The 21,438-nt window shown below is 43.3% G+C and overlaps 1 protein-coding gene across 1 annotated transcript; it reads left to right on the top strand.

Moving 5' to 3' along the window:
- The first annotated feature begins 6,103 nt into the window (after positions 1 to 6,103).
- LOC107384976 (protein-glutamine gamma-glutamyltransferase E) lies at positions 6,104 to 20,508 on the top strand. Its single transcript, XM_015958524.3, has 15 exons — positions 6,104 to 7,311; positions 9,794 to 9,964; positions 10,101 to 10,355; positions 12,008 to 12,126; positions 12,281 to 12,409; positions 12,681 to 12,858; positions 13,785 to 13,917; positions 15,252 to 15,361; positions 15,781 to 15,896; positions 16,000 to 16,126; positions 17,046 to 17,218; positions 17,338 to 17,512; positions 17,645 to 17,808; positions 19,744 to 19,874; positions 20,047 to 20,508. Exons 1-15 carry the CDS (start codon positions 7,017 to 7,019, stop codon positions 20,192 to 20,194), a joined length of 2,424 nt encoding a protein of 807 aa, XP_015814010.1. The 5' UTR covers positions 6,104 to 7,016; the 3' UTR covers positions 20,195 to 20,508.
- Positions 20,509 to 21,438: the final 930 nt, after the last annotated feature.

Genomic DNA, 21,438 nt, shown 5'->3' with positions numbered 1-21,438 from the left:
AAAGTCACACAGGAAGTCGGCCATTTTGGTCCAAGTGCGCGATTTAGTGGTTTTCACACACGTTGTTTGGAGAGTGATGCTCCGTCGCCCTTTTCACCAATCGCCTTCGAGCTTCTGCTATATACTCTTAAGACATAGAGGAAAAAATTCAACCGTCGGATTTTAAATAAGTATAAAGATGTGGGCGTGGCTAAGCCTCAAACTTTGACCAGTCGCCATTACGTTACTTGACTTAGTAACTCTCATGTGCATGATCAGATCAATTTCAAACTTTGTCTGTGTTATCACTGACCACATCTGAAGACAGTGACAATGTGGACAGCTGGCATCACCTAAGCCCCACCCCCTGACTACAGGAAGTTTACTGTTTTATGGTGAAATGCCCATATTTGTCCCCTCTAATTTAGTCAACATGACACAAAGGTCATGCACTGTCTTCATGATGTTGTAATGACCATTCAGATCTGATAGCTTTTCAGAAAGGGAGGGGCTTTGATGCCATGGTGAATTCTGTTCTGGTGGACGTTTCTGTTCTGCTGACGCGCCCTGTTGTCCCGGGCTGCTGGTCAGGAAGGAGCGGCGGGGTGCTGGGTTTTGAGAGCATTGGGGATGGAGCGGAGGGGGTAAGGACGGAGGGCGAGCAGCTTCGCTGCGAGGGCCGAACGACGCTGCTTGCAGCTTTAATTAGGCCCGAGCAGCGAAAGCGCTGCGAAGGCCTCTTGTTTTTGCTCTGATTATTATTATTTTTTGTTATTCCGTGCCCCCTTTGAACAGCTTTTTGGGGACCTTAACATACCCCAAAACTCACAATATTTTGCACACTTGTCAGGCCTGGTGAAAAATTTGATATTTTAAAGGTCCCAAAAAAATCGCAAAGAAAATGGCTGAACAGCGCCCCCTACAAAGTGAAAAAAAACCCTCTCCATAAAGCTTAGTTTATCGTACAGTTATGAAATTTGGTACACTTGTAGTACTCAACAGTCCGCACAGAAAAGTCTCTTGCAACCATGGTCAATATCAAACAGGAAGTCGGCCATTTTGGGTTGAAATGGCGATTTTTTGCCGTTTTTGCCGTTTTTAGGGTCCGTTTCTGATTGGATTGCTCGATCATTTTTCGCACGATCGTCTCAAAAATTGTGTAAAATTGCTCAGAAGGGATGGGCGAACAAAATGAGATAAGGATTCTGAGTTTTCGTATATGTTGAAGGGGCGGAGCCAGGCCTCGAAGTTTGACTACTCGCCAAAAATATTTAAATTGCTATAACTTCATAACTGAATGGAATAGAGTTACCAAACTTTCTGTGGTCATTCGTCATCCACCCACAAAGTAAACTGAAAGGTCGGATGATGACATCACACAAGCCCCGCCCCCTCAGGACCAAAAAGATCAAGTTTTACTGTGAAAGGTCCCAAATTGCCCCATTTCACTTAATCACCACAAATTTGTAGCTGGTAACTCAAGACAAGTGGGGGTTGCTTGGCGTCACTTTATGGGAGTTTTCGGCAGAGGGTGGGGCTGTGGCGGCGCGGCGAATTCAGGCGTACCGCCTTGGCCTTACGTTTGCCTCCCATTTCGTCATTTCCAAAGATATCGTCACGAAACTTCTTGTGAGTGATCCTAGTCCGGCCCCCCAAAAGATCTGATGTGAACATCTGGTGGGCGTGGCCTATTTTCTGAAATAGCGCCCCCTAGGACCATTAAAACTGTCAGCCCCAAGCCATGCTTTGACTGAGGATTACGAAATTTGGTACACTAATGTGGTGTCTCAGGACCTACAAAAAAGTCTCTTGAAGCCAAGTGCAAAGTCGCACAGGAAGTCGGCCATTTTGGTCCAAGTGCGCGATTTAGTGGTTTTCACACACGTTGTTTGGAGAGTGATACTCCGTCGCCCTTTTCACCAATCACTTTCAAACTTCTGCTATATAGTCTTAAGACATAGAGGAAAAAATTCAACCGTCGGATTTTTCAAAAGTTGAAAGGTGTGGGCGTGGCTAAGCCTCAAACTTTGACCTGTCGCCGCACCACTCTTTTTTTCACAGCTCCCTACTGGACTCCTTTTACCCAATCAGCAGGAGTCTCTGGCAAATAGCAGTAGACAACTTGAGGTCACTTGGTATCCAGTACTGGAAGGTTTCAAAAAAAGGCAGGGCTTTGGGAGCATGGCGAAAATCGCCATCACGCCATGGAAATACGTTTGCCTCTCATTTCTTCATTTATCGTGATATCGTTACGAAACTTCTGGTGAGTGATCCTAGTCTGACCACAAAGAGACATAGACAGCTGAAATATGTGGGCGTGGCCTAATTTCTGAAATAGCGCCCCCTAGGACCATTTAAACTAATAGCCCCAAGCCATGCTTTGACTGAGGATTACGAAATTTGGTACACTAATGTGGTGTCCCAGGACCTACAAAAAAGTCTCTTGGAGCCAATCACAAAATTGCACAGGAAGTCGGCCATTTTGGTCCAAGTACGCGATTTAGTGGTTTTCGCACACGTTGTTTGGAGAGTGATGCTCCGTCGCCCTTTTCACCAATCGCCTTCAAACTTCTGCTATATACTCTTAAGGCATAGGGGAAAAAATTCAACCGTCGGATTTTTCAAAAGTTGAAAGGTGTGGGCGTGGCTAAGCCTCAAACTTTGACCTGTCGCCGCGCCACTCTTTTTTTCACAGCTCCCTACTGGACTCCTTTTACCCAATCAGCAGGAGTCTCTGGCAAATAGCAGTAGACAACTTGAGGTCACTTGGTCTCCAGTACTGGAAGGTTTCAAAAAAAGGCGGGGCTTTGGGAGCATGGCGAAAATCGCCAGCACGCCATGGAAATACGTTTGCCTCTCATTTCTTCATTTATCGTGATATTGTTACGAAACTTCTGGTGAGTGATCCTAGTCTGACCCCAAAGAGACATAGACAGCTGAAATATGTGGGCGTGGCCTAATTTCTGAAATAGCGCCCCCTAGGACCATTTAAACTATTAGCCCCAAGCCATGCTTTCATTGAGGATTACGAAATTTGGTACACTAATGTGGTGTCCCAGGACCTACAAAAAAGTCTCTTGGAGCCAAGCACAAAATTGCACAGGAAGTCGGCCATTTTGGTCCAAGTACGCGATTTAGTGGTTTTCGCACACGTTGTTTGAAGAGTGATGCTCCTTCGCCCTTTTCACCAATCGCCTTCAAACTTCTGCTATATACTCTTAAGGCATAGGGGAAAAAAGTCAACCGTCGGATTTTTGTAAAGTTGAAAGGTGTGGGCGTGGCTAAGCCTCAAACTTTGACCTTTCGCCATTACTTGACTTAATAACTCCCATGTGCATGATCAGATCTTTTTCGAACTTTGTCTGTGTGATCATTGACCATATCTGTAAACAATGACAATGTGGACAGCTGACATCATCTAAGCCCCGCCCCCTGACTAAAGGAAGTTATTATTTTATGCTGAAATGCCCATATTTGTCCCCTCTAATTTAGTCAACATGACACCTAGGTCATGCACTGTCTTCATGATGCTGTAATGGCCATTCAAATCTGATAGCTTTCCAGAAAGGGAGGGGCTTTGATGCCATGGCGAATTCTGGCGTAACGCCGTAACCTTACAATTCAATTTAATGGTGAGCTCAGAGGGGATGCTTAGTCAGGGTGAGGTGCGGACTAGGAGGCCATTTGCTGTTTCCGGTGACGGGATGATTGACGTTTCTGTTCTGCCACACATGCCCTGGTGCCCCGGGCTGCCGGCCAGGCCGGAGCGGCGCGGAGCTGCGAGGGCCGAACGACGCTGCTTGCAGCTTTAATTATTATTATTTTTTTTTTCTTCCGCGTCTTTGGGTGGCCTTTAGGGGGTCTTAGCATATCCAAAAACTCACCAAATTCTGGCCCAATATAGAAAGTGCGTGAAATTTACGTATTTCAGTGGCAATGTGAAAGTTCATAAAAAAGTGGCTGAACAGCGCCCTCTAGAAAGTGAAAAATACCCCTCTCCATTAAGCTTAATTTATCGTACAGTTATGAAATTTGGTTTACTTGTAGTACTCAACAGTCCGCACAGAAAAGTCTCTTGCAACCATGGTCAATATCAAACAGGAAGTCGGCCATTTTGGGTTGAAATGGTGATTTTTAGACGTTTTGGCCATTTCTAGGGTCTATATTTGGTTGAACAGTTTGGTCATTTTTCGCACGATCGTCTCAAAAATAGTGTGCGATCGAACAGAAGCGATGGACGATTAAAATGAGACAATAAAATTGACTTTTCGTAAATACTGAAGGGGCGGGGCCAGGCCTCAAAGTTCGAGCACTCGCCAAAAAAATTCAAATTGCTATAATTTCATAAATGAAAGAATTACAGTTAAAGTAACTTTCTATAGACAATCGGCATCGCCCCCCGAAGACAAATGAATGTTCTATTGATGATGTCACATAAGCCCCGCCCCCTCAGGACTTAAAAGGTCAAGTTTTACTGGGAAATTTTCAAAAATTCGCCCTTTCAAATAATCATCCCAAATTTGTAGCAGGTAACTGAAGACAAGTTGGGGTTTCTTGGCGTCACATTATGGGAGTTTTCTGCAGAAGGCGGGGCTCTGGCGGCGCGGCGAAGTCAGGCGTACCGACGTGGCCTTACGTTTGCCTCCCATTTCGTCATTTCTAGAGATATCGCCACGACACTTCTTGGGAGTGATCCTAGTCCGGCCCCCAAAAGAATCTAATGTGAACATCTGGTGGGCGTGGCCTATTTTCTGAAATAGCGCCCCCTAGGACCATTAAAACTGTCAGCCCCAAGCCATGCTTTGACTGAGGAGTACGAGATTTGGTACACTAATGTGGTCTCTCAGGACCTACAAAAAAGTCTCTTGGAGCCAAGTGCAAAGTCGCACAGGAAGTCGGCCATTTTGGTCCAAGTACTCGATTTAGTGGTTTTCGCACACGTTGTTTGGAGAGTGATGCTCCATCACCCTTTTCACCAATCACCTTCAAACATCTGCTATACACTCTTAAGACATAGAAGAAAAAATTCAACCATCGGATTTTAAATAAGTATAAAGGTGTGGGCGTGGCTAAGCCTCAAACTTTGACTTGTCGCCACGCCACTCTTTTTTTCACAGCTCCCAATTGGACTCCTTTTACTCAATCACCAGCAATCACTGGCAAATAGCAGCAGACAAGTTGAGGTCACTTGGTCTATAGTACTGGCAGGTTTCGAATAAAGGCGGGGCTTTGGGAGTATGGCGAAGTTTGCCATCATGCCATGGAAATACGTTTGTCTCTCATTTCTTCAATCATTGTGACATCACCACACAATTTCTGATGAGTGATCCTACTCTGACACCTAATAGAAATGGACAGCTGAAGTTTGTGGGCGTGGCCTATTTTCTGAAATAACGCCCCCTAGGACCATTAAAACTGTCAGCCCCAAGCCATGCTTTCACTGAGGAACACGAAATTTGGCACACTAATGTGGTGTCTCAGGACCTACAAAAAAGTCTCTTGGAGCAAAGTGCAAAGTCGCACAGGAAGTCGGCCATTTTGGTCCAAGTACTCGATTTAGTGGTTTTCGCACACGTTGTTTGGAGAGTGTTGCACCATCGCCCTTTTCACCAATCGCCTTCAAACTTCTGCTACATACTCTTAAGACAAAGGGGGAAAAATTCAACCATCGGATTTCAAATAAGTATAAAGGTGTGGGCGTGGCTAAGCCTCAAACTTTGACCTTTCGCCATTACATTCCTTGACTTAACAACTCCCATGTGCATGATCAGATCTATATCAAACTGTGTCTGTGTGATCATTGACCACATCTCAAGACAATGACAATGTGGACAGCTGACATCACCTAAGCCCCGCCCCCTGACTACAGGAAGTCGATTTTTTCATGGTGAAATGCCCATATTTGTCCCCTCTAATTTAGTGAACATGACACTAAGGTCATGCACTGTCTTCATGATGTTGTAATGACAATTCAGATCTGCTAGCTTTTCAGGAAGGGAGGGGATTTGATACAATGGCGAATTCTGGCGTGACGCTGTGACCTTACGTTTGACTGTAACTTCCACAAACAGCCTCCGATTTGCCCGAGACTGAACATCACATCACCAGTTTGGTAAAGATAGAGTATCTCCTAGTGGTGAGACGTGTAATGGTGGGCTCAGAGGGGATGCTGAGTCAGGGTGAGGTGTGGACGAGGAGGCCGTTCACGGTTTCTGGTGGCGGGGTGGTTGACTTTCTGTTCTGCCAGACGTGCCCTGGTGCCCCCGGCTGCCGGACAGGATGGAGAAGCGCGGAGCTGGGTTTGGAGAGGGTCGGGGATGGAGCGGAGGGGGTGCGGAAGGAGGGCGAGCAGCTTCGCTGCGAGGGCCGAACGACGCTGCTTGCAGCTTTAATTTGAATTGCTTTTATTTTTGATTTATTCACCATATTTAACTTTCTCTTGTACCATGTTCAGCGCCTTGGGCTTCTCGACAGGGTTGCGGAAGGCGCTTTATAAATAAAGCTTTAATTGATTGATTGAAATGAGACAAAATAGATAAAAACTCTGCTCATGGATACAAGTTGCATTTGTTATACATGTTTGAACAAAAAAGGAACAATAATCATCTAACACTGATAACAATAAAATATATATGAAACTAATTTCTGCTCTCTAAGCTTCACAGCCAGCCACATGGTGGCACAGTGACACAAAGGTCAAATGTTTGAATCCCAGCTGGCTGAAGCCATTCTGTCTGGAGTTCTCCCCAAGCGTGTGGGGGCTTCCTCCCACAGACCAAAAACATGCAGGTTGATTGGAGACCCTAAATGTTCCCTAGGTTTGAGTGTGTTTGTGTTTGACTGGTTAATTGTCTCTATGTGTCCTTTATGGGAGACCTGTTCAGGGTCTCTCCTGCCTGTTGCCCAGTGAATGCTGAGGATAGACACTATCTCCCTGCAACTGTAGTGATAAAGGCGCTTCAGAAAAAGAGTGAGTGGTTGAATTTGTCAGCTCATTTGTTTGAAATAAACAGATTCTAAGTCAGAAAGAGTCAGAAATGACCATATGGTTGGAGGAATTTACCCAAAGGTTGTGTGGGAACATAATGGTATACCTGTTTCCAGTCTTGTTCGGCTACTGTTCTTGGGAACTTGCCTGTGGGGGTTCTAACATGCATTCCTTTAAAGATTTAAATGCATTTGGGAGCGACAGGGCAGGGGCTTTAAAATCCACCTGTTCAGAGACACCTGTCAGTGTGCTACAGAGAGCCTGCAAGACATCCCTCAACTGTTTCTGCATCATCAGAGACAATTCTGCAAAGACCATGGGACTCGTCAGCACATCGAACTCAGGTACAGCTGACCTCGACTTAAGGGGCATTTATGTTAGTTGCTGTTTTTCAGTCAGACCAGTTGTATTTCTTAAATATTTCAACCAAACAGATGGAAATCTGATTCAAGGATCTTGCACTGAAAAATTCCTGCATATCAGGTATGATGATGATGTGAAGTCCAGCTAAAAAGGTGCCTGATGCTGGATATTTTAGTTGTTTCCCTTTTCTTACCTGATTCACTGGTTGAAACCTCCAAAGCATGAAGGATAGAAACCCAGAACAGGAGAGAAACCACTAAAACAACTGCCCTCTGATCAATGACTGTTGAGGAGTTTTATTATTTATTTATTTTTGCCCAGAGCAGCAGAATTCAAATTTAAAATGTGACATAAAAGAGTCTTCTTGGATAAAATCAAAGGACAAAATTGTCCCTCTCGAGTCCCCTACTCATTATCTTAGACTGAGACAACAAACAAAAAAAATCTGTTTTATTTACAAAAAATAAAATGGAACGGTCAAATATGCCACAAATTTAAACTAATGTCTCATGACACTGAGGAAGAAGGCTCTATGTTCAAACCATCCAGACAACGTGCTTTACAGATGATCAAGGCTGAAATATTTACTCAGCTTTTATTAAGTATATTTATTAAAGCAACAAATGGTTCCCATGCGCGGCTGTGTCTGCAGCTCACTGCTCCCCCAGGGGACGGGTCAAATGTGGAAATCTCATGCAGCTGAAATTCACTCAGGGGTGTGTCCAGGGAGTGGCCTGGGGTAGCACATGCCACCCAACTGAGTTTTGTTCACAAAGGTTTGAGGTTATAAACCTTGGGCAAGTACATTGGTTTCTAGCTCTGTATTATTGTTATTTGTTATTTATTTCACATTGTCATGAGTAATAGCAAGTTGGCTGAATGGTTAGCGTGCGTGACTCACCTGGGAGTCTGGGGATCGAATCCCGCCTCTCCACCTTGCCACATTAACAAGAAGCATTCGTGCGTTTCCAATGTACAAACAGCAACAACAACAACACACCCAGGAAATAGTCACGACAGCGTCCAGGTGACTTCATCCAAGGAAAACATAACTGCACCTTGTTTGCTTTTACTTTTCTGAGTGTGATCCAACAAAAAGTCAAACTGGTTTCTACCTTTAACTCCTACCTGTGGCCTGTAGAGTGACATGGAGCCATTCAGACTTTTTAAATAAACCAGAAAAACACAAAACGATTTTTCCATTTTCCACTTTCTCTAAATTCCTTCCAGGACAAAGAAAGGAATTCTGTGAACAGGATTATTAAGAAACGTGTCTTAAAATCTTCTTAACCAGTGGTTCTCAATCTGGGGTCCGCAACCCCTGCAAGGGGGGGCCCACAAGATGGTGGTGACTGTCAAGATAATACTTGTAAAAATTACTTTTATAAAATCCCAAAAACACACCCAATAATGTAATTGAGACTCTGTATAAGAGTTGTAACTCTGAACGTGTGTATAAAGTTTGTAATTAATCACTTCAGATGTGTGTATGGCGTGAGAGTTGGGGGTCCCTGGCTTGTCTTGGACACAAGCAAGGAGGTCCTCGTGGAAAAAATGTGGGAATCACCATTCCAAGCCAACTCTCGTCTTGTGCTGAAACAAAGCTCACATGATGCATCTGTGGGCAGATTTAGTTGTGTTTATCTCTTAAACCAAATTTAGATGAGATTTGTGTTTCTGTGGACATGTGCCAGTCCTAGACAGCAGGAGGGGCCCAGTGTGTGAGGTGTGTGTGAGGTGTGTGTCATGACATTTTCCTTTGCTGTTCTTTAACAACACTCCTCATTCTCACACTTACTGTACTTTCCTCGCTGGAACATTAGTCAAGAATGCATTAAATCACCAACCCGCCCTGATGTCTGCCACAGTTGTGAAAGCTTCACCAGATGTGGAAAGTTCATTGACAAGAATCCAGAACTTTCTACAACATGTCTTCATCTGCCTGCAGCCTCGTAAAATCATGCATGACTGGTTGAGTGAGAAGCTCGGTCATTCGGGAGGGGCTCTGAGTAGATCCGCTGCTCCTCCTTATCGAGAGGAGCCAGTTGAGGTGGCTCGGGCATCTTGTTAGGATGCCTCCTGGACGCCTCCCTGGTGAGGTTTTCCGGGTATGTCCAACTGGGAATAGACCCAAGGAAAGACCCAGGACCTGGAGGGACTCGCGGCTGGCGAGGGAACGCCTTGGGATTCCCCCGGAAGAGCTGGTCCAAGTTGTTGGGTAGAGGGAAGTCTGGGCGTCTCGGCTCAGGCTGCTGCCCCGCGACCCGACCCTGGATAAGCGGCTGAAAAGGGATGGATGGTTCATGAAGACAGTTCCGTTTAATTACTTTATGCCCAGTTACAGAATTTTTTTACTATTTACTATTGTTCAAGCAAAAATTAAAACTTGTCATTTTAATCTCTGCAGTCTAACTCTACAGTCAGTTAAGACTTATTTAAGGTGTTTTCTGTGTTTTATTGTAGTTTTTAAGGGAGTGGACCTCCACAGCAGGACCAACAACACTGAGCACCACACCAGTGAGATCTCTGTGGATCAGCTGATTGTGAGGCGAGGCCAGCCCTTCATCCTGACCCTGAAACTGGCTCAACCTTTCAACCCTGACCTGGATCAGCTCACCATGACAGCTGAGACAGGTTTGTGCCTTCTTCTCAGGCTGAAGCTGCGCCTGATTTCACAAGTGTGACAAGTTAGGACTCCATGCAGAGGTCTTTTACTGCATGGATGTATAAAGTGGAGTTTTGTGTCTGACTCAGTGGCTCCTCATCACAGGAAACTATCCATCTGAGACCCGGGGGACGATGTCACGCTTTGGTGTCCCAAACAAAATTCCAGCTTCAGCATCCTCTAAGGCGGTGTGGAAGGCAGAACTTAAGAAGGGTTCTTCTCCTGAAACAGGAAGCTTGACTCTGACCATCAAACCCCCAGCAGATGCCCCCATAGGGGAATACAAGCTGTCTGCTAAACACAAGGAGGAGAAGCAGGTGCTGGCTAACCTGTCGGTGCTCTTCAACCCCTGGTGTTCTGGTAGGTTTGTGATCTCTGTCCAACTGTGGTTCATTGATCTGTATCAGCTGTGTAATGTCCAGAAAAGGTCAGTTGTCACCTACAGATTGACCTACATGCCACCGGTCATCTTCAGACATGAATTCCATTCTCTAAGGTGGATTTTACATTCTATCTCCCAACAAGCCCAGACGATTCTGCAGCTCGGAACACATGATAACACATAGTCAACAAACTGTTTCCGTTTCAAGGCCTAAGCTCCCCTTATCGCTTCTACAGGATTCCTCATGTCTCTGAATAAAGTGACTATTTTCAGCTCATAAGTTAAATAATCATTAAATAATAATATGGTTGAATTAACAAATGTTATATGAATACTAATGAAATGTTTTGATTAATCTGTGCCTAATTCAATGAAGTTGAAATGAATTTTATTATCACAATGAAACATTTTGGCTTTATTATCAGTAATGTTTAACAAGTGAATAATTATCTACACTCAGACACAATGTTCATTAGAGATAAATTAAAGTTAAAGTAACGTTACAGCACATAGATATTTTCTTAACGACAAATCAGAGCATCCTGCATCTGAAAGAAGGTGTGACGTTCTGAGGTTTGTTTGTCAACACCCCTTAACATGGCATGTCCCGATTGGCCAAGTAAATCATAATATGAGAATATTTAAACAGAATCACTGGCGGAGACATTCAGCATTCCAGTATTCGAGCATTCTGTGAGATTTAGCATTCTGTTAGTTGAGCTAACTCTGACTGGCCATCGGAGGGAAACTCTGCTCCCATCGCATCTGTTGACAAGCTTTCGACATGCTAAAAGCTGCCTACAGCTGGCACAGCAAAACGGTTCCTTCAAGTATTCAGAAACAGCTGCTCTAGATGCAAACTAGTTCCAACCTGTGTACCTGGTGACATCTCTGGACTGGAGCGTCGGTGCTGCAGTTAATCTACTGAACCTCGGTGCCCAGAGGTCATCCGACCTCCCTGACCTCTGGATCCGCGAAGAGGGTCTCCAAAGAAAGGGTGAGGTAGACACACACAATTGCGCCTGATGACGGTTTGATAAAAACCAACTTCTTAGTTTAATGCAAACCAAATTCTTTTTCACACCCAGAACTCAATTCTTCTAGATACAAGGTTCTGATAAACACACACCATTCAATCACCACATCACATCACATCCACCGATTCATCCATCACAGTAGTCTTGGTTAACTTGTCTTGTTTTTAATTTGTTTAGAAAAACATTTCTTACCTTTTATAAACCTGACTCTGTCTGAATTGATACGAAGTGTGTTTGATCCCTGAAAAAGCAAAGCATCCTAGAATCTTCTGATTAAAGACCAAGCAGGTTGATATTCTATATTTATATAGAATATCACAGCTTATTGGTCATAAGTAAAGGTAACATATTAAGCGTAAAAGCAACAACATTTACCCTCTACAGTAGAGATGAACATCTTAAACATGAGATTTGATAAATTACAATAAGAAGGCAATTTAATGTAGTGGATGGTATCAGAAACGCACGGCATGATCCAATTTATATGTAGTAATATAAAAATTAGAAACTGTTGTTGATGTTTGGACTGATCAAGGATCTATATTTACCCCCCTACAGCTCTTTAGATGTTTTCATGTTTCTTTTGTCTGCAGACGACTGGGTGTTCCAGCCTGTTGATGCACAGAGACAAGAGTATGTCATGAATGAACACGGGGTCATTTACAGAGGAAATAACAGTCAGATTTCTCCATGTCAGTGGGATTTTGCACAGGTACAAGGACACACACACACACACACACACACACACACACACACACACACACACACACACACACACACACATTTATAATGGCAATATATTGATTCCTAAAAATAATGGTCAACTTTTTGTGAGTAATATCCAGTGTCGCTCACTTTCTGTCCAGTTTGAGGAGAACATGGTGAAAATCTGTCTGAAGATTCTCGACCTCAGCGTCAAATACAAGCGTGACCCAGCTGGTGATGTTTCTGCTCGCTGTAACCCCATCTACGTCGGCCGCATCATCACCAACATGGTGGGTTGCATGTTTCCTAAACAGGTTTTCTTCTTGTAAACAGAAACATTTAAAACCCAATTATACCAAGCTGTGCTGGAATTTGTTTTTGTACTTTTTAAAAATAAATAGATAAATAAACAATGATAATAGTAAAGCTGATAGAAGGAGGTAACAAACACCTCATGTCAAGTTCAACATTGTTATCAGAACTTTGCAAATGTTCCATTTATCGTTTCCCAACATCAAGATGAAGAAATTTGAACAGGTGATTTAATTCCTTTTCTTCCAGATTCACAATGAAAGCACATTTGGCGTCCTGGAGGGGAACTGGAGTGGTAACTACAGAGGTGGGATGAACCCCGCTTACTGGAGCAACAGCTACACCATCCTCAAGCAGTGGTACGACACATACTACAAAACGGTCAAATACGGACAATGCTGGGTGTTCGCTAGCGTCATGTGTTCAGGTAACAGCTGACTGTGTCACTCTTTCTTTCATGCACAATAGTTTTCATGTGGACGGGTGGAAGGCCATGCACACTTTGCTGGGTTTTTGTAAAACCAAATTTCCTGCCAACCCATCTAAGAAAATAACTTGTGTTTTCAGCCTGAAAGATCTTGAACATTTGCGTTGTGGCTCACGTTCATAGGCATTCCAAGCCTATAGGTGGCAGAAGTTCCCCAAATCAGTGGCATGTTTGCCTAAAACATTCTTCTGATACAAACATTTCTACATGAATAAAATAGAAAGCTAAATTTATTTTCGGCTTCCATGAACAGGTTCACAGAGAAACTCTGTGATAGTCTACTTCTATTTCCTGCATTAGCTTCTGATAGAAAAAAGATAGCTAGTAGAAGCTAACCGTTAGCGTTAGCAAGTCCACCACATGGCAGAACGCCTACAGATATGAGGAGATAAAACATCAACGTTGCAGAGCAAACAGAGTTTGTGGTTGAGTAATTGTGCTGTTAGCCAATCAGAGGCAAGATGTCCGAGATGTCAGGAGAAATGACTTCAAATCCTGCCATCTTCTGTTCCCCTCTGCCCTGGCTCACTTCGAGTTCCTGAAACAGGAGCACCAGAGCTTATTTCTGACAGAAATCGACTCACAAGGCATTAATTTATACTAGAGGCCGCTGCGGATGTGTTGATAATACAAGTAAACTGGGTCTTTAAACCTGATTTGATTTAAAAGTGATGTGTAGCAAAACTGAGTTTTACTCATTGTTATTCATCAACCCTACAGTACAAAATCAATGAAAGACCAAAAGGGCCAAAAACCACTTGTAAGAAAGGAATCAGTTAAACGTAAAGGCAGTAATTCCATATGTTAAACACTTAAATGAACACTAATAATGGATACTAACAAGAACACTGCCTGTTTGGTTCCAGTGATGCGCCTGCTGGGTATTCCCTGCCGTGTCGTCACCAACTTCGAGTCTGCTCATGACACTGACAGCAGCCTCACAATCGACACCTACTTCACTGATTGTGGTAGAGCGAAACCATCTGGAGACAGCGTCTGGTGAGAGGCTCAGATTTTCTACAGTAATGAGTTGGATTTGCAATAATGATGGGAATTTGCATAAAGAAAGATGACTTCCTTTTAAAGCCACAACTTTTTCATATTTTTAAATCATTTTCTTGAGCCATGTGCTAAAATACCCTTTACAAGGTTAATTAAATGTCACTCAGACCCCACTGTCCCTGTGGCCAGACTACTGCATTTGCAACTTCAGAGTTGCTGGTTCGGTCCCTGTTGGTGGGGGGAGCTGTGGAGGGAAATGGAGCTGACATGTTTCCTACTTGTTTTAGATCGTGAACACAGCTGATTTGTTTGATCTGGTGATGAATCACTCCTGTAGACACTAATAAACGCTGAGGAGACATTTCAGCTGGAAGATCGATGTGTTAAAAATGTGGGCACAGCAAGGAGATTAATCTGATTTTCGGATTAACCACAGTGAATTAATAACAGACACTTAGAGGGAGCTAAAAGCAAGCTAAACTGCCTAGTAGCCGTTTAAGGTGCACATAGATCGGTGCACGTCATGTTACTTTTGTTTTTTAATGAAATATTTAATTAAACTAATCTTCATCAAGTTTAATCCATTTCTGATTTGCTATCATTTAAGAACATACTTTTAGTTTTAGTTGGGAAAAAAAAAAGTCAGTCGGCTTTAGTATTCACCAGAAAGTGGACTCTTTCATCTGCTTTAAAGCAACAATTCGTGAAATTTTGGGATAATATTCCCAGTAATATGCAGACAGCACACAGTTTGGAGCCTGTAATAATTTTTCTGGTCAAGGCTGATATTTCTACTTCCTGGTTCTGCTGGAGGTCACTTCCTGTTCAAAGGGATGTTGATCCTTACCTTTCCCCTTCCATCTCAGGCATGTTCAAGACTTAATCAAAGTTGGCCCGTGTTCACCAAAAGTCTGAATGTTTTGTACTTCAAAAACTCACCTTTTGCATTCTTTTGTGTTGCCATGTGGGTCTCTACTGCCTCTATAAACTCACAAACGTGAAAAAAAATACACCTTTTTTTCTGGCTGCCTTTGGTCTTAGAAATGATGTATGAGCAGAAGCAGCTCTACTCTGTGCCCCTCCTGGATATTGGAGGTTCTCAGCTTATAGCAGCCTGACTGCCACCTTTCTAGGTGGGCGTGGCCAGCTGAAGCTTCTTTTCTTAAAGTGAAAGAGCCCTGAAACAGGCCCATTCTGGAAGGTTCTGGTAAAGAATAAAACTGCTGAAGTTGTTTTATATAAGGATAAGGATTTTGTGCAGAGAACTTCAAACACATGTTTTTTTAACTATAGAAATATTAGAACTTAACAAATAATTTCATGGTGATAAGGAACTTCCACGTTTGGGTCGAGGCCTGGATGAGGAGACCCGACATTGCCAACAACGGCAAATATGATGGTTGGCAGGTTCTGGATCCGACACCACAGGAAAAAAGTGAAGGTAAAGACTATGTGCTCTGTTATTTTACTGATTTAATTTCATTTATATTTTCTACCGAAAGCTGGTTAGACTGATTTATTTATTGCTACGGTGGCAAACTTCTGAGAGTCATCTTGACTCGCTGCAGTGACATTTCTGCATATTGGACCATCCTGCTGCATCAGTTCTGCTGTTTGAATTTCTTTGAAAGCACCTCTGTAAGCTGGTCATTTTCATGAATGGACTATCAGAGGAGCTGAGGCATTTATTTTTTTGTCCAGTAAAATCAGAGGCTAAGGGTGTATGCATGCACTATAGCAGTTAGTCTTATTTGACTGAAAGTAAGCCACGTTTCTCATTTTAGCATCACAGTTGATCGTGAATCACAACGAATGGTATGAAACTGATGAGATATAAAATAATTTGCTTTATGTGTGCAGGTATGTTCTGCTGTGGTCCAGCTCCAGTAGCAGCCATCCTGAACGGAGACACTCGTCTGAAATACGACGTCCCGTTTGTCTTCGCTGAGGTCAACGCTGACTGTGTTTCCTGGCTGGTTAGTGATGGAGCCAGAATCTTTTAGAAAACATGTCTGAACCAACACAGACCTACTTTTTACAATCTCCTAATACTGATTTTGTTTGGTTGTGTCCTGTCAGATCAAAGAAGATGGTTCTAAGATGAAACTATTGTCTGACACTAAGAAGGTTGGACAGTGTATCTCCACCAAGGCCATCGGCTCCAATAAAAGGATGGATCTCACTGATGCCTACAAATATAGAGAAGGTGGACTCGCACGACTTGATTCAAGCCAACACTGAAAACTAGGAATTCTTTTTTCTAATTCAAATGTAAAAATCAAACAAAATCCCTGTGTCAGTGATGGGATTGGTAGCAATACTGATACAAACCAAAACTGGTTTGGTTTATAACAGGTAGATTATGCTGCTACTGAGCACAAAGCAGAAGGAATACGCCTGCAACTTAGCAGGCAACAGGAACGCATTTAATTTATCGAAAATATTCATTTAATTGGTCAGGGATGAGGTCCTGCCTCAAGTGGAGATGTTTAAAAATCTTGGGGTCTTGTATACAGGTGAGTTCACGAGTAGTCTGTTGTGGTGAAGAGAGCGCTGAGCTAGAAGGCAAAGCTCTCAATTTACCGGTCGATCTACATTCCTACCCTCACCTATGGTCACGAGCTTTGGGTAGTGACCGAAAGAACGAGATCGCGGATACAAGAGACTGAAATGAGTTTTCTCCACAGGGTGGCTGGGCTCTCCCTTAGAAATGGGATGAGAAGCTCAGTCATCCGGGAGGGGCTCAGAGTAGACCTGCCGCTCCTGCACATCGAGAGGAGCCAGTTGAGGTGGCTCGGGCATCTAGTCAGGATGCCTCTTGGACGCCTCCTTGGTGAGGTTTTCTAAAAACATCCAACCAGGAGGAGACCTAAAGGAAGACCCGCTGGAGGGGCTATGTCTCATGGCTGGCCAGGGAAGGCCTTGGGATTCACCTGGAAGAGCTGGTCCAAGTGGGAAAAGGAAGTCTGGGCCTCCCTGCTTAGGCTGCCGCCCCCGTGACCCACCCCGGATAAGAGGATGAAGATGGATGGATGGACGTTATTGGATAAAATATTCAGTATAAAGTCTCAAGAATTAGTTAGTGAAGCTGATGTGTTTTTGTGGTTTTCCTGACTGAATGACAGGAAGTGAAAAGGAAAGAGCTGTCTTCGTGTATGCTCTCTCGAGCCTGACGAACGGTGCTGGGGAAGAAGAAAACGGTCATATGAGATCTACTAGACGTATGGGTGCAGTAGACGACATGAAGAATGATAAACCATCTGCTCCTCCACCACAGCTGCACATTCAGTTTGAAGAGGTGGGAGGAGGTTTCTGTCTGTCTGAGTCATGACCCTACAACTGCATTTCATTGATTGAGGAGTTTCGGTCCACTAACTTCCGCTAAATAATCCCGTCTCTGATTGTGTGCGGCTGCAGGACTCCAGACCAGTAATCGGTGAGGATGTGAAGCTGAAGCTGGTTCTGAGCAGCGACAGCACCGTCACCAGGCTGCTGTCGGTCAACATCAGCGTCCAGGCCATGAGGTACACCGGCCATCCAGCCGGGAACATCCAGACTGAGGTGACGGAGCAGAAGCTGCTGCCTGGGGAAGGTGACTCTAACTGGGATTGTTTATTTTAGAAATGTAGCCGTTTAGATTTTTTAATCAAACATCTGAGTTTTAGCTCAGACTTCACAGCATCTTGTTTTTAAAACTTGGTCACATCCATTTTATTTCCCACAGATCTGTCCATCCCGATCCTGGTTCCATTCTTGACCTACCAGAAGTACATGGTGCAGTGCAGAAACATGACATTTTCGACTATAATCACCGACCTGCAGAACAAAGAGAACAGATACTTGGCCGAGCGCCACATCAACCTGATGGATCCACCCATCTCCATCAACGTTAGTAACAAAACCTCTATTTGGCATTTTGACAGCTCTCCATACTTCCTAAACTCACCTTATGGGAAAAAAAAACACTCTTTAAAATATTTCTCCACTAAATGCTGAAAGGCCATGAAAGCGTAAAATAATCGCTGCATATTTGTATTTTTTATTCTCTGGAAGGCAAACTGTGTGACAGATGTACTCCAGGCATGAAAAAGGAACAGTTTGTAATCAGTGTGAAACAAAACAAAACATTATTTCCACTTTCATTAATCACCTTATTCCTGGGCCGGCTCATGGAGAAATTAATGATGCGTGCAACATCCGGTGAGATAATGGGAGTAGCTGAGAGCCATTGGCTTTCATGGTGAGGTTTCCTTTCTTATAGCAGTTTATTTTTTACTAAGCACATTGAATTGCCTCTGTGTTTGAAATGTGCCATATAAATAAAGCTGCCTTGCCTTTGTTTGAACATTTCAAAATGATTTAAAAACATATTTGCCCCTAAAAAATGTACTCCCGCGGCTCGGGAACATGGCGCGCTGTTGGCAGTTGTACCCAGACCCAGAAGAAGTTAAATGTGTGGCTACAGGAGCGATGTTTGGAACCTTGGACAGAGTGTGGGTGCATTCCACTTTTGCCACACGTCAGAAGGACCAGTTTCGCTCCGTTTGTCTGGATTTTCAACCTGAAATAAAAATAATTGATAAATATTTACACTGAACCTAAAATAATTGAACTGAATTATGCTTTTAGCTAGCAGACAAGTGATTAAAATAGAGCTCATTGTATAACATCATACGTGATCAAATGCTGTAAAAATGATTATTAAACCTGTTGTAAAGATGACCTTCCCAAGGATGGCAGTGGCATGGCAATAAGATCTGCCTTGACCTCCGATACGTCTTTCACCTGATGTAGAAACTAAAGTCCAGGCTTGATGATGAGAGATTTGAGGCTCCTACTCGGCTCTGAGTCCCACCTCTTTCATGACCACCCTTACTTCTTCAACGTAGGTGCCGATAAGTCTCGGACCTGCATTCTTCATTGCCTGGACATCATATAAGACAGTTAGGAACGTAGCTAAAATGGTACTGTGTGTTAGCTCTGGCCATCTTCCACCCAACTAGGCAGAGGGATTGTAACAGCCATTTCTGTCTAGACGAGACCTTGAGAACGTTGTTCGTGCCTTCATTAGCACCTTGGCTACTGATGTCTTATTTGTCGCAAGTCAGGGTACTATAGCTCACCTGTAGCTCGTTCAGAATGCTGCAGCGAGATTCCTGGAAGGCAAGAGAAAATTAGATCATGTGACATAAATTCTGGCTCTTCATTGGCTACCTGTTGAGTTTAGAATTCCTTTTAAACTTCTTATAATGGTGTTTAAGGCACTGAGTGGATTAGCGTCCAGTCTGAGCTATGACAGCTGGTGTTCACACATCGTTTATATCGTTTTAAAAAGATCGTAAAAAGTGGATTAATGCAAACAGATTGCATGGTCCATCTAATTAAAGTTAAAGCCTCATTAGTTGCCACACTGCTGTGTGAAGTTTGTTCTTTGTATTTGGCCTATGTGGGGAGCAGTGAGCTGCAGACACGGCTGTGTTCGAGAACCATTTGGTGGTTTAACCCCAAATCGAACTACTTAACACTGAGTGTCAAGCAGGGAGGCGTTGGGTCCCATTTTTAAAGTCTCTGGTAAGACCCGACTGTGGATTTGAACCCACGATCTCCCAGTCCCAGGGTGGACACTACCACTAGGCCACTAAGCTGGTTATCTGTGGTCTCCATGTAAACAAACACCGGACCGGAAGTCAGTCACATATTTCACGTAACGGATCACAGGGTATAGAAATAAGGTGAATTATTTATTTTCATTGTTTTTAAATAAATCTGTAGAAGTTTTTGGCTTTTTTAAAATCTGATTGTGTTAAAATAATTGTGTTGCAGGTGACTGATGAAGGCAGAGTGAACCAGCCGATGACTGTTGAAATGGTTTTCATGAATCCAGTAGAGGACACACTGAGAAACTGCACTTTGACTGTTTCTGGAAGTGGCCTTACGGAGGAAACCACTATTAAGTGAGTGTGACTGTAATGTAAATCTACAAGGATGCAGAAACATGTATAAGTTTTTATGCCGCTTGAAGTTGGAGGACGTTTTTAGCCGTCCCAACATTTCACCCTAATAAACCAGACGTGTGAGATATTCTGACCAGAATGCTATCTTTCCTTTCCTGTCTTTTTGTCTCAGACTTCAAGATCTGCAGCAAGGCAGAAGGCTCCGCGTCCAGTTCACCATCGTTCCCTATCGGAGCGGAGAACGGACTCTCCTGCTTGACTTCGACTGCAGCTTGTTCAGAGACATTAAAAAGAGCTGCTCTATCTGTGTGCAAGCATGACTTCATCTCATTTACTTTTCACTTGGAGGAAGGTGTTTAACGCAACTTTTTCTATGCCTTTATTACGAGACTTTTGCAAAAAAGCTCACAAAATCTGTGTGTGGTCTTTCTGCAGCATCAGAGTTTCAATTCTGATCCTGTTTTTAATGCTTCCAGTGTGTTTCTCAACACCCGAACCCTTTGCAGGTGTTTTGAGTTCATTAGCTAATTAGAGTTTGCCACTGAGCCCAATAGTCTGATATTTTGAATGTAAGGTTTTCATAAGCTGTAAGCCATAATCATCACAATTATAACTAATAAAGGATTGAAATATCTGGCTTTTCATGGAGTGAGTCCATCTCATAGACTAGTTTCACCTTTTAGGTTTAATTACCGAAATAAAGGAACTTTTGCACCTTATTCTCATTTTATCGAAGCCAGAGGTTTCCTGTGGTTCCTGTTTCCTCCTGTAATGATTCATTAGTTACATCTTAAGTAATGATCCATAAAATGTGAGATCCCATAGGAAATATGAAATCAATTTGATGGATCTTTGAATATTACTTTAACCAGAAGATCAGAACTTTTTATTGCAGGGATTAGGTAACACTTCATATTAACCCAGAGACGAGAGAGAGAGAGAAGAGAGAGAGAGAGAGAGAGAGAGAGAGAGAGAGAGAGAGAGAGAGAGAGAGAGAGAGAGAGAAGTTTTAAAGTTTAAGAAGATTTATTTCTAAACAATTTCAAACAAGGCTAACTAACTCTATACACTCTGAGTGATGAATGGATCTAGGTGTGAATGAGGCAAGATGGATGGTGCAATGTGGAATGTTGTTATCAGAACTCTCGTTTCCGGAGAAGCGTTAGTTCTGTGTGGGAGCGAATGTTTTGCTCTAAACTACAGTCGGAGTTTCAAAACCACATTCAGACGCCATATTTCTGCTCTAAATACCCTTGACGGAGACCTCCGTTGTAGATCCAGAATGCCAGGTCCTCGGATCCCCCTTTGGTACCGGAGCCAATGAAACAGCGTACGGTACGACAGACTAGTCTTGGAATGCCTCCAGGTAAGCGACAGGTGTTTGACAGCGTCAGCGAGACCCTGAAGGGTCAGTTAGTCCAGCTTTTACTCTGAAAGAACGTTGCGTTCAGGTGTAGCTTGCAACAGGTTTTGTTATCCAGCTTGTCAAGGTTCTTTGTTGTTAAAAAGTTAATAGTGGCCGGCTCGCAACTCTAGAATGTTTGAACACCAGTTAAGATGACGT

The sequence above is a fragment of the Nothobranchius furzeri genome, chromosome 3 (assembly GCF_043380555.1).
Source record: "Nothobranchius furzeri strain GRZ-AD chromosome 3, NfurGRZ-RIMD1, whole genome shotgun sequence".
Taxonomy (NCBI): Eukaryota; Metazoa; Chordata; class Actinopteri; order Cyprinodontiformes; family Nothobranchiidae; genus Nothobranchius; species Nothobranchius furzeri.
This window is presented reverse-complemented; position numbering and strand designations above follow the sequence as displayed.